Consider the following 13734-nt stretch of genomic DNA (forward strand, 5'->3'; position numbering starts at 1 on the left):
GTCGGAGTCAGAGGCCGAGCCTTCTCTGGTCTCTCCTCCACCCGTTACGGGGTCTGATAAAATTTGTAGACAATTGTCCCTCTTTCTGGGACTCACTCACAAACAGGACCAAACCTGGCCTGCTGAGGAGTGACGGACTCCATCCTAGCTGGAGGGCTGGTCTCATCTTATCTACGAACATAGACAGGGCTCTAGCTCCACAATAAGATAGGGTGCAGGCCAGGCAGCAGGCTGTTAGCAAGCCTGCAAGCTTAGTGGAGTCCGCCACTAGCACAGTCAGTGTAGTCAGCTCAGCTATCCCCATTGAGACCTTGTCTGTGCCTCGACCTAGGTTGGGCAAAACTAAACATGACAGTATTCGCCTTAGCAATCTCACTAGGATAAAGACCTCCTCCATTCCTGTCATTATTGAAAGAGATCGTGATATCTCACATCTCAAAATAGGGCTACTTAATATTAGATCACTCACTTCCAAGGCAGTTATAGTCAATGAACTAATCACTGATCATAATCTGAAACATGGCTTAACCACATTCATATAGGGGGCGCTCTTTTCATTTTTGGATGAAAAACGTTCCCGTTTTAAACAAGATATTTTGTCACGAAAAGATGCTCGACAATGCATATAATTGACAGCTTTGGAAAGAAAACACTCTGACGTTTCCAAAACTGAAAAGATATTTTCTGTAAGTGCCACAGAACTGATGCTACAGGCGAAACCAAGATGAAACTTCAAACAGGAAGTGTCCCAGATTTTGAAGGCGCTGTGTTCCAATGACTCCTTATATGGCTGTGAATGGCTCACGAATGAGCTTACACTTTCTGTCGTTTCCCCAAGGTGTCTGCAGCATTGTGACATATTTGTAGGCATATCATTCGAAGATTGACCATAAGACACTACATTTACCAGGTGGTCGCTTGGTGTCCTCCGTCGCAATTATTGCGTAATCTCCAGCTGTAGTACTTTTCTGTTTGCTGCTGAGGAGAAACCCAACTGCCAGGAATGATTTATCATCGAATAGATATGTGAAAAACATCTTGAGGATTGATTGTAAACAACGTTTGTCATGTTTCTGTCGATATTATGGAGTTAATTTGGAGAAAAGTTTGGCGTTGTAATGACTGAATTTTCAGGGTTTTTTCTTAGCCAAACGTGATGAACAAAACGGAGCGATTTCTCTTACACAAATTATCTTTTTGGAAAAAATTAACATTTGCTATCTAACTGAGAGTCTCATTGAAAACATCTGAAGTTCTTCAAAGGTAAATTATTTTATTTGAATGTTTTTCTTGTTTTTGTGAAAATGTTGCCTGCTGAATGTTATGCTAGCTATCAATACTCTTACACAAATGCTTGTGTAGCTATGGTTGAAAAGCATATTTTGAAAATCTGAGATGACAGTGTTGTGAACAAAAGGCTAAGCTTGTGAGTGAATATATTTCTTTCATTTCATTTGCGATTTTCATGAATAGTTAACGTTGCGTTATGGTAATGAGCTTGAGGCTATGATTACGAATCCCGGATACGGGATTGCTCGACGCAAGAAGTTAAGCCTGATGAATTTACTGTGTTAAATGAGGCCTTTCCTCTTGGTTACACTAGTGACCATATCCCCCGCGCATCCCGCAAAGGCAGAGGTGTCGCTAACATTTACGATAGCAAATTTCAATTTACAAAAACAAATTACTGCGTTTTCATCTTTTGAGCTTCTAGTCATGAAATCTATGCAGCCTACTCAATCACTTGTTATAGCTACTGTTTACAGGCCTCCTGGGCCATATACAGTGTTCCTCACTGAGTTCCCTGGATTCCTATCAGACCTTGTAGTCCTGGCAGATAATATTCACATTTTTGGTGACTTTAATATTCACATAGAAAATTCCACATACCCACACCAAAAGTCTTTCGGAGCCATCGTCGACTCAGTGGGTTTTGTCCAACATGTCTCCGGACCTACTCACTGACACAGTCATACTCGACCTAGTTTTGTCCCGTGGAATAAATATTGTGGATCTTAATGTTTTTCCTCATAATCCTAGACTATCGGACCACCATTTTATTACATTTGCAACAAATAATCTGTTTAGACCCCAACCAAGGATCATTTAAAGTTGTGCTATACATTTTCAGACAACACAAAGATTCCTAGATGCCCTTCCAGACTCCCTCCACCTACCCAAGGACATCAGAGTACAAAAATCGGTTAACCACCTATCTGAGGAACTACATTTAACCTTGTGTAATACCCTAGATGCAGTCGCACCCCTAAAAACAAAAAAACATTTGTCATGAGAAACTAGCTCTCTGGTATACAGAAAATACCTGAGCCCTGAAGCTTCCAGAATATTGGACGGAAATGGCGCTCCACCAAACAGGAAGTCTCTGACTAGCTTAGAAAGATAGTGCCGTGCAATATCGAAGAGCTCTCACTGCTGCTCCATCATCCTATTTTTCCAACTCAATTGAAGAGAATAAGAACAATCCAAAATCAATGTTTTATACTGTCGCAAAGCTAACCTAAAAGCAATGGATTCAGCGAGTGCTAGCTGTCTGTACTACAGACACCTGTCGTCGTCGTGGGAAAGACTCAGTGTTATCTTTTCGTATAACAACTGGTTGCAGTAAAGAGCCAACCTGGATACTAAGGAGATGCTGAGGGAAATCATCAAGTACCAACAGCTTTACGCTATGGAGGAACAACATACTCAATCATGATACTAAGGAGATGCTGAGGGAAATCATCAAGTACCAACAGTTTTACGCTATGGAGGAACAACATACTCAATCATGATACTAAGGAGATCCTGAGGGAAATCATCAAGTACCAACAGTTTTACGCTATGGAGGAACAACATACTCAATCATGATACTAAGGAGATGCTGAGGGAAATCATCAAGTACCAACAGCTTTACGCTATGGAGGAACAACATACTCCATCATGATACTAAGGAGATGCTGAGGGAAATCGACAAGTACCAACAGCTTTACGCTATGGAGGAACAACATACTCCATCATGGAAAGATCCAACTACCTCACAAAATAACTTTAATCTGAAAAAAATAAAAACAGATTAATCTACTGACACGGACGATTTACTTACCATTGAAGTAGAGGCTAGTGCTAGAATCCATGAAACACTGGAAAAGTTGTGTGAGAAGGTAGCAGGGCTGAGGGGGAGTTTAGCCAGAGTGAAATTCTCAGGCTCCAAGGAGAAAACAAGGCACTCACAGCCAAGGTAAAAATCCACGATTCCAACATGGACGGTCTACTCAGGAAAAACAGGGTGATGGAGTCGCTACTAGACAAAATTGTAGCATGAAAATCTAATTGGACGCATCCAATAATCCAGATGGCGCGATCAGCGGGGGAAGGGAGCTTAAAGGGACCAAATTCGGTCTCAATGACCAATTTCCAAGGAAGATAAATGAACATCGTAAGAGACTGTATCCGCTACAATGGCAACAAAGGGAGAAGGTTAAGCGTGGTTTTCTCACTGTGGACAAACTCTTTATCGACGGACAGCTATTCCGAGACAGCTCCATTACACCATGGCTGTACTATATTCTATAGGGACTTCAGGTGACGAAAAAAAGAAAGTATGGGAACTGTAAAAATATCTGAACACTATGAAGTGGATATGAACACCACACATACTCAATTACATGCTCGCATACACATACGGACTTATACATACACACACCTGATCTCACTCTCTTCTCTCACTCTCTCTTTTCTCTTTTCTTCTCTCCCTCGCTCTCTATTGTCAAGAACTGTTTTATAACTTAATGTGTTTATTATTTGTCTCTTTTTTATGTATTTGTCTACAAGTTTATATGTTTACAACAAGCAAGATATCATAATATGGGCATTGGGGAATAATAACATATTGTACGGAATACATTTGTACTGTAGTGAAGCCGTATGCTATGGTACCTACACGTACGCTACGGTCACAAGACACAGGCCCCTTACTGTCCCTAGAATTTCTAAGCAAACAGCTGGAGGCAGGGCTTTCTCCAATGGAGCTGCATTTTTATAGAATGCTCTGCCTACCCATGTGAGAGACGCAGATTCGGCCTCGACCTTTAAGTCTTTACTGAAGACTCATCTCTTCAGGAGGACCTATGATTGAATGTCGTCTGGCCCAGGAGTGTGAAGGTGAACGGAAAGGCTGTGATTCACTGCCTCTAAGCCTATTACGGGGCTGAGTCACTGGCTTACTGGTGCTCTTTCATGCTGTCCCTTGGAAGGTTGTGTCATTTGAGTGGGTTGAGTCACTGACATGATCTTCTTGTCCTGGTTGGCGCCCCCCTCATGTTCGTGCCATGGGGGACATCTTTGTGCGCTATACTCAGCTTTGTCTCAGGGTAGTAAGTTGGTGGTTTGAAGATATCCCTCTAGTGGAGTGGGGGCTATGCATACGCAAAGTGGGTGGGGTTATATCCTGCCTGGTTGGCCCTGTCCGGGGGTATCATCAGTGTCTCCCGACCCCTCCTGTCTCAGCCTCCAGTATTTATGCTGCAGTAGTTTATGTGTCGGGGGGCTAGGGTCAGTCTGTTATATCTGGAGTGTTTCTCCTGTCTTATCCTGTGTCTTGTGTGAATTTAAGTATGCTCCCTCTCATTCTTTCTCTCTCCCTCTCCCTCCCCTCCAGGAGGACCTGAGCCCTGGGACCAGGCCTCAGGACTACCTGACCTGATGACTCCTTGCTGTCCCCAGACCATGTGGTCGTGCTGCTGCTCCAGTTTCAACTGTTCTGCATGCGGCTATGGAACCCTAACCTGTTCATCGGACGTGCTACCTTGTCCTGGACTTGCTGTTTTCGACTCTCTTTACTGTACCTCCTATTGACAAAGCTTTTGTCCGGTTGAAATATTATTGATTATTTATGACAAAAACAATCGGAGTGTTTATACTAAATTTTATTGTACTTTTTAAAACTTTTTGTCTGGAATAAGTGCACACGCCTTCTGCATTCGGATTACTGGACAAAACACGCAAACAAAAGTAGGTTTTTGGTCATAAAGAGGGACATTATCGAACAAAACAAACATTTATTGTTTAACATGGAGACCTGGGAGTGCCTCCAGAAGAAGATCATCAAAGGTAAGTGATTAATTTGAAAGCTATTTCTGACTTTTGTGACACCTCTCCTTGTTTGGAAAATGGCTGTATGAATTTCTGTGGCTAGGTGATGACTCCTTGTTGTCCCCAGTCCATGTGGTCGTGCTGCTGCTTCAGTTTCAGCTAATGGACTTGAAAACGGGTAGAATTTACTCCAAAATGCATTGTGGTTGGATGAGAACGCTGCAATTTTGCCAAGGCAGAAATGCATTGTAGAGACCGAGAAACTCAATGTCAGCAACGGATGCATCAATACAGGCTACAAGCTTATTTGATCATCATCAATACAGGCTACAAACCTATTTGATCATCATCAATACAGGCTACAAGCCTATTTGATCATCATCAATACAGGCTACAAGCCTATTTGATCATCATCAATACAGGCTACAAACCTATTTAATCATCATCAACAAAGGCTACAAGCTTATTTGATCATCATCAATACAGGCTACAAACCTATTTGATCATCATCAATACAGGCTACAAGCCTATTTGATCATCATCAATACAGGCTACAAGCCTATTTGATCATCATCAATACAGGCTACAAGCCTATTTGATCATCATCAATACAGGCTACAAACCTATTTAATCATCATCAACAAAGGCTACAGCTTATTTGATCATCATCAATACAGGCTACAAACCTATTTGATCATCATCAATACAGGCTACAAGCCTATTTGATCATCATCAATACAGGCTACAAGCCTATTTGATCATCATCAATACAGGCTACAAACCTATTTAATCATCATCAACAAAGGCTACAAGCTTATTTGATCATCATCAATACAGGCTACAAACCTATTTAATCATCATCAACAAAGGCTACAAGCTTATTTGATCATCATCAATACAGGCTACAAACCTATTTGATCATCATCAATACAGGCTACAAGCCTATTTGATCATCATCAATACAGGCTACAAGCCTATTTGATCATCATCAATACAGGCTACAAGCCTATTTGATCATCATCAATCAGGCTCTATTTAATCATCATCAATACAGGCTACAAGCCTATTTGATCATCATCAATACAGGCTACAAGCCTATTTGATCATCATCAATACAGGCTACAAACCTATTTGATCATCATCAATAAAGGCTACAAACCTATTTGATCATCATCAATAAAGGCTACAAGCCTATTTGATCATCATCAATACAGGCTACAAGCCTATTTGATCATCACTGTTTGTTGCTACACCTTCTGGTGTTTTGTAACAGTCTCTTTCTATTCATCAAACGGCACATTTTGGAAACTGTAATTATTGAGATGGAGCCTTTTGAAGTAATCAGACGAAAACATTGTCTGGTTGTGTTTAAGCTACATTTAAAAGCTAATGCATTTTTTAAAAAGTGAAATGACAAATATTTACTTTTAGACCCACAGAGATCCTTTTAATGTAATGGGGATTCTGTAATTCTATAGATCCTTTTACTGTAATGGGGATTCTGTAATTCTATAGATCCTTTTACTGTAATGGGGATTCTGTAATTCTATAGATCCTTTTACTGTAATGGGGATTCTGTAATTCTATAGATCCTTTTACTGTAATGGGGATTCTGTAATTCTATAGATCCTTTTACTGTAATGGGGATTCTGTAATTCTATAGATCCTTTTACTGTAATGGGGATTCTGTAATTCTATAGATCCTTTTACTGTAATGGGGATTCTGTAATTCTATAGATCCTTTTAATGTAATGGGGATTCTGTAATTCTATAGATCCTTTTAATGTAATGGGGATTCTGTAATTCTATAGATCCTTTTACTGTAATGGGGATTCTGTAATTCTATAGATCCTTTTAATTAATGGGGATTCCATAATCACTTTTAATGTAATGGGGATTCTGTAATTCTATAGATCCTTTTAATGTAATGGGGATTCTGTAATTTATAGATCCTTTTAGCTGTAATGGGGATTCTGTAATTTATAGATCCTTTTAATGTAATGGGGATTCTGTAATTCTATAGATGGCTTTTACTGTAATGGGGATTCTGTAATTCTATAGATCCTTTTACTGTAAGGGGGGGATTCTGTAATTCTAAGATCCTTTTAATGTAATGGGGATTCTGTAATTCTATAGATTTTTTTAATGGGATTCTTAGAGAAGATAGAGTTCCTTTTACTGTAATGGGGATTCTGTAATTCTATAGATCCTTTTTTCCTTTTAATGTAATGGGGATTCTGTAATTCTATAGATCTTTTACTGTAATGGGATTTGTAATTCTATAGATCCTTTTACTGTAATGGGGATTCTGTAATTCTATAGATCCTTTTAGATCCTTTTTGTAATGGGGATTCTGTAATTCTATAGATCCTTTTACTGTAATGGGGATTCTGTAATTCTATAGATCCTTTTACTGTAATGGGGATTCTGTAATTCTATAGATCCTTTTTTGTAATGGGGAATATAGTCAATTCTATAGATTTTTACTGTAATGGGGATTCTGTAATTCTATAGATCTGTTTGAAATAATGGGGATTCTGTAATTCTATAGATCCTTTTACTGTAATGGGATTCTGTAATTCTTAGATCCTTTTACATAAACATTCTGTAATTTATAGATCCTTTTAATGTAATGGGGATTCTGTAATTCTATAGATGCATTTTACTGCACAGATTCTGTAATTCATAGATCCTTTTACTGTAATGGGGATTCTGTAATTCTATAGATCCTTTTAATGTGATGGGGATTCTGTAATTCTATAGATCCTTTTACTGTAATGGGGATTCTGTAATTCTATAGATCCATTTACTGTAATGGGGATTCTGTAATTCTATAGATCCTTTTTAATGTGATGGGGATTCTGTAATTCTATAGATCCTTTTACTGTAATGGGGATTCTGTAATTCTATAGATCCTTTTACTGTAATGGGGATTCTGTAATTCTATAGATCCTTTTAATGTAATGGGGATTCAATAGATCCTTTTAATGTAATGGGGATTCTGTAATTCTATAGATCCTTTTACTGTAATGGGGATTCTGTAATTCTATAGATCCTTTTAATGTAATGGGGATTCTGTAATTCTATAGATCCTTTTAATGTAATGGGGATTCTGTAATTCTATAGATCCTTTTAATGTAATGGGGATTCTGTAATTCTATAGATCCTTTTACTGTAATGGGGATTCTGTAATTCTATAGATCATTTTACTGTAATGGGGATTCTGTAATTCTATAGATCCTTTTACTGTAATGGGGATTCTGTAATTCTATAGATCCTTTTAATGTAATTGGGATTCTGTAATTCTATAGATCCTTTTACTGTAATGGGGATTCTGTAATTCTATAGATCCTTTTACTGTAATGGGGATTCTGTAATTCTATAGATCCTTTTACTGTAATGGGGATTCTGTAATTCTATAGATCATTTTACTGTAATGGGGATTCTGTAATTCTATAGATCCTTTTACTGTAATGGGGATTCTGTAAATCTATAGATCCTTTTACTGTAATGGGGATTCTGTAATTCTATGATTAGGTCCATAACACATCTATGTGTTTGCAGAAATATGAGGTGTATTTATATGGTTTAGCTGCAATGTCTCAGATTTAGTACATTACCTTCTCATCTTGGTCCAGAAACGTGATGGCTACTGATTGGCTGAATACCCTGGGCACAGGGAGGGGGAAAGGGGGTGGAGTTGTCAACAAATTAGCATGACAGAAATATGACGGCAAGTTTTTTTTTTAAATGGCAGTTTCTTAGAGAAGATAGAGTTCCTCTAGAAAGTATCTAGACCCTTGAACTCTTTTTTCCCACATTTTGTTGCGCTAATCAGCGGGATTGAAACTGATTTAATTGTATTTTTTTTGTCATTGATCTACACAGAATACTCCCAAATGTCAAAGTGAAACAAAGTTTCTATGCATTTTTTAACTAAAATATAGTCAATCGCCCCAAATTAGTTCAGAAGTCAACAAGTTACACGTATTCAGTCTGTTTGAAATAATTGTGATTGACGTGATTTTTGAATGACTTTCCCTTCCTTTGTGCCCCATACATACAACATCTGTTGTACAACAAGTACTGCCACGTCTGTACAACAAGTATTCCATTTCATGCACAGATCCAACTACAAAGACCCGGGAGCTTTTTTGAACTACTCGTAAAGAAGGGCAGTGATTGGTCGATGGGTAACAATAACACATCAGACATTGAATATCTGTTTAAGCGCGGCCAAGTTAATAGTGATGCTGTGGATGATGAATTATACCCCTCAGACACATCGGACACAGTCGTCCTTCTGAACTGAGCTGCAGGACAGAAAGCAAAGCGCATAGGGATGTCCCCATGAGACCACTGATAAGATCATTACAATCAGCTTTTCGCTTTAGCGCCGTCTGTATCTATTAGAGCAGATGTAGTCTGAGGTGTGGTAGTCAGGACGTCTGTATCTAGTAGAGCAGATGTAGTCTGAGGTGTGGTAGTCAGCTGTCTGTATCTATTAGAGCAGATGTAGTCTGAGGTGTGGTAGTCAGGACGTCTGTATCTATTAGAGCAGATGTAGTCTGAGGTGTGGTAGTCAGCTGTCTGTATCTAGTAGAGCAGATGTAGTCTGATGTTTGGTAGTCAGCTGTCTGTATCTATTAGAGCAGATGTAGTCTGAGGTGTGGTAGTCAGCTGTCTGTATCTAGTAGAGCAGATGTAGTCTGATGTTTGGTCGTCAGCTGTCTGTATCTATTAGAGCAGATGTAGTCTGAGGTGTGGTAGTCAGCTGTCTGTATCTATTAGAGCAGATGTAGTCTGAGGTGTGGTAGTCAGCTGTCTGTATCTATTAGAGCAGATGTAGTCTGAGGTGTGGTAGTCAGCTGTCTGTACCTAGTAGAGCAGATGTAGTCTGATGTGTGGTAGTCAGGACGTCTGTATCTATTAGAGCAGATGTAGTCTGAGGTGTGGTAGTCAGCTGTCTGTATCTATTAGAGCAGATGTAGTCTGATGTTTGGTAGTCAGCCGTCTGTATCTAGTAGAGCAGATGTAGTCTGAGGTGTGGTAGTCAGCTGTCTGTATCTATTAGAGCAGATGTAGTCTGAGGTGTGGTAGTCAGCTGTCTGTATCTATTAGAGCAGATGTAGTCTGAGGTGTGGTAGTCAGCTGTCTGTATCTATTAGAGCAGATGTAGTCTGATGTTTGGTAGTCAGCTGTCTGTATCTATTAGAGCAGATGTAGTCTGAGGTGTGGTAGTCAGCTGTCTGTATCTATTAGAGCAGATGTAGTCTGATGTTTGGTCGTCAACTGTCTGTATCTATTAGAGCAGATGTAGTCTGAGGTGTGGTAGTCAGCTGTCTGTATCTATTAGAGCAGATGTAGTCTGATGTTTGGTCGTCAACTGTCTGTATCTATTAGAGCAGATGTAGTCTGAGGTGTGGTAGTCAGCTGTCTGTATCTATTAGAGCAGATGTAGTCTGAGGTGTGGTAGTCAGCTGTCTGTATCTATTAGATCAGATGTAGTCTGAGGTGTGGAAGTCAGCTGTCTGTATCTATTAGAGCAGATGTAGTCTGATGTGTGGTAGTCAGCCGTCTGGCAGGAGAGAGTCATTGGGAGGGAGAAGTTCTGACTGAATGCACATTTGAGAACTAGAACGGTACATTTACTTTGTGCTTTTTTATTGACCAATCACAAGTGGGGCGCCCTAATGGGTGGGCCGCCACTGGTCCCCCAAAATAAAATTCAGCACCTGAACAGTGGCCAAAACTATCTCTCTGTCTTACTACAGTATGTGTAGCCTATGTATCTGATGCTGTCTGGACAAAAAGAGTATGTCTTTTCAGATAGATGGTCTACACATTCTGTGACAGAGGAGCGTTGTTTCGCTCGCTTGGACGCTTTATCTAAGATATATTTTCTGTTGGTGCGCGTCTTTGTCAAATAAATGATACATTTTGGACAGGCAAGGAGGTACGGTAGGGCGGCCCAGGCCCCCTAAGACAAGCCCATAACGACGGACCCGTCTTTTATTGACACCTGTGGTAGCCTAGTGGTTAGAGCGTTGGACTAGTAACCGGAAGGTTGCAAGTTCAAACCCCCGAGCTGACAAGGTACAAATCTGTTGTCCTGCCCCTGAACAGGCAGTTAACCCACTGTTCCTAGGCCGTCATTGAAAATAAGAATTTGTTCTTAACTGACTTGCCTGGTTAAATAAAGGTCAAATAAATAAATAAAATGTGTACAGTAATGGACAGTTAAGGCAGAACATTTTCAGAGTTTGTTGAACTGGAATTCATGGGCATCTCTGCTGAAACCAATAAAGTAATACAGAAAGTCCTGTACAGGGAAGAAATTCCATCTCCTTTCACACCTGTTCATAATGAAATCAGAGATAGAACGCCCTCTACAGGTCAGATGACAGAAGCACACTCACAGACGCACTAGGACAGATATACTGTCCCGGAATCCCACTACCCAATCACAAACATATCACCACACATCCTGATTGGAGGATGCTGTCTGGAGAGGTGAGCAACAGTCATTCTACCACTGGAGGGCGATCTCCCTCCATATCAGACTTTGTGTCCAGTGACACAACCTGACTACATGGGAGAATCTCAATCGGTTGCTCCCTTGTGTCCTCTCCTCGTCTCCTTCTCAAAACCCATTGGAGGAGAAGGTCAGAGGGGAGGGACTTCCCAATGGCTCCTGACAGATGAATGTAACCCTTCACCCAGTACTACCAAAGACTGAATCCTAGCAATTGCGGGTGACAATTTCCAGGTGCAAAACTGTTCATAACGTTTACAATTTTGCTGTGAAGTGACTTCATGCAATGACATGACTTTACTGCTGATTTTACTGCTGCAGAAACAGAAAGTGACTATGGGCACCATTTTTGTGGTGCAAAAGAGCACAGATCTGTGTTTAAAAAAAATATATATTTGATTGTTTTTCTATTTTATGTATTAATAATAACAATGCAACACACTTGAAGAAGGACAAAGCAACGACAAACATGGCTACGAATAAGGAAATAATAAACGGTTTAAATTACATCTCTTCTTTCTCTCCTCTTTTACCTCCTTTCTCACTCATCCATATTCCTCTCTTCTTCACTACTTGTTCCTCCTTGTCCCCTATAGACCTCCTATTCATCTGGTGATTTAATCATTGAGTGCCTTTGACTTCCTCTTTTATCATATCATCTGAACATATTATTAAACTGAACTGTTTACTGAAGTAAGTTTCTTACCCTTCTGGTGAAGTTATTAGTAAGGTTAGTTTTTCTCAGAGTTGTGGTTTCATCTCTGCCATGCTGTTACTGAGACAACAGGAAGTAGCTACGTGACTGTGTCAGCAACACATTTGTGAAAAAAGGAAACGCCTCTTTGTACATCCTGTTGTTTTGGTTTCTGTCAAGGACGCTTCTTACTTTTCTTACTTTTCCCCAACGCAGTTAAGCCAAAACCACACCCCATTATTCAGAGGGGCGTTCTACTAGGCTCCCATTGGCTAGCTAGCATTGTCACACTCACAGGCATTCCAGTGACCTTCCAAGGTTAAGGATGGAAAGTGTAATTTAACAATTAGCTGCCTACCGTAATGCAGGCCTATTATTATCATGTTTGGTAACATTTTCCCATCTATTTAATTTTAGAGTTTGAATGAGTTTTAAAAATGTCCCAGAGAACTCTGTTGAATTCCCTCATGTAAAAGGCCAGCTAAGTTAACCTAGACTCCTTAATGTTACTAGCTCTGTATTTGAAGTTGTTATATTATCAGCAGTATTCTATTATCAGGTAAAAGCATATGCTTATTATTCAGAATTTCTCAAATATGTATTATAATCATTCAGTCGAATACGCTATGCTACAGCCATCGACTCTGTCTTTGAGTGTTAACCTTTTGCGTGTAGGGGGCAGTATTTTCGTTTTTGGCTAAAAAAAACGTACCCATTTGAAACGGCCTATTTCTCAGCCACAGAAACTAGAATATGCATATAATTGTTAGATTGGGATAGAAAACACTCTAAAGTTTCCAAAACTGTAAAAAATAATTCCTCAAGCATACAAGTATTTTACACCATTTTAAAGATAGAATTCTCGTTAATCCAGCCACAGTGTCCGATTTCAAAACGGCTTTATGGCGAAAGCACCACAAACGATTATGTTCGGTCAACACCAAGTCACAGAAAAACACAGCCATTTTTACAGCCAAAGAGAGGAGTCACAAAAAGCACAAATAGAGATAAAATTAATCACTGACCTTTGATGATCTTCATCAGATGACACTCATAGGACTTCATGTTAGATAATAGATGTATGTTTTGTTTGATAAAGTTCATATTTAAAAAGTCAGAGTTTACATTGGTGCGTTACGTTCAGTAGTTCTAAAACATGCAGTGGTTTTGCAGAGAGCCACATCAATTTACAGAAATACTCATCATAAATGTTAATGAAAATACAAGTGTTCCACGTGGAATTAGAGATATACTTCTCCTTAATGCAACTGCTTTGTCAGATTTCGAAAAAACTTTATGGAAAAAGCAAACCATGCAATAATCTGAGTACAGCGTTCAGACAACAAAGCAGCCAAAAAGATATCCGCCATATTGGGTAGTCAACATTAGTCAGAAATAGCATTATAAATATTAA

The 13734-nt window shown here is 39.5% G+C and overlaps 1 protein-coding gene across 1 annotated transcript in view; it reads right to left on the reverse strand.

Moving 5' to 3' along the window:
- LOC135531973 (NACHT, LRR and PYD domains-containing protein 12-like) overlaps positions 1–12504 on the reverse strand; it is a 54858-nt gene extending 42354 nt beyond the window's left edge. Inside the window, exons 1-2 of the mRNA XM_064959665.1 lie at positions 12333–12504; positions 8712–8760 (exon numbers count right to left, since the gene is read on the reverse strand). Coding sequence (XP_064815737.1) covers positions 8712–8719 — 8 coding nt within the window. The 5' untranslated portion in view covers positions 8720–8760; positions 12333–12504. The remainder of the gene's footprint in view (positions 1–8711; positions 8761–12332) is intronic.
- Positions 12505–13734: the final 1230 nt, after the last annotated feature.

The sequence above is a fragment of the Oncorhynchus masou genome, chromosome 5, assembly GCF_036934945.1.
Source record: "Oncorhynchus masou masou isolate Uvic2021 chromosome 5, UVic_Omas_1.1, whole genome shotgun sequence".
NCBI classification, from domain to species: domain Eukaryota; kingdom Metazoa; phylum Chordata; class Actinopteri; order Salmoniformes; family Salmonidae; genus Oncorhynchus; species Oncorhynchus masou.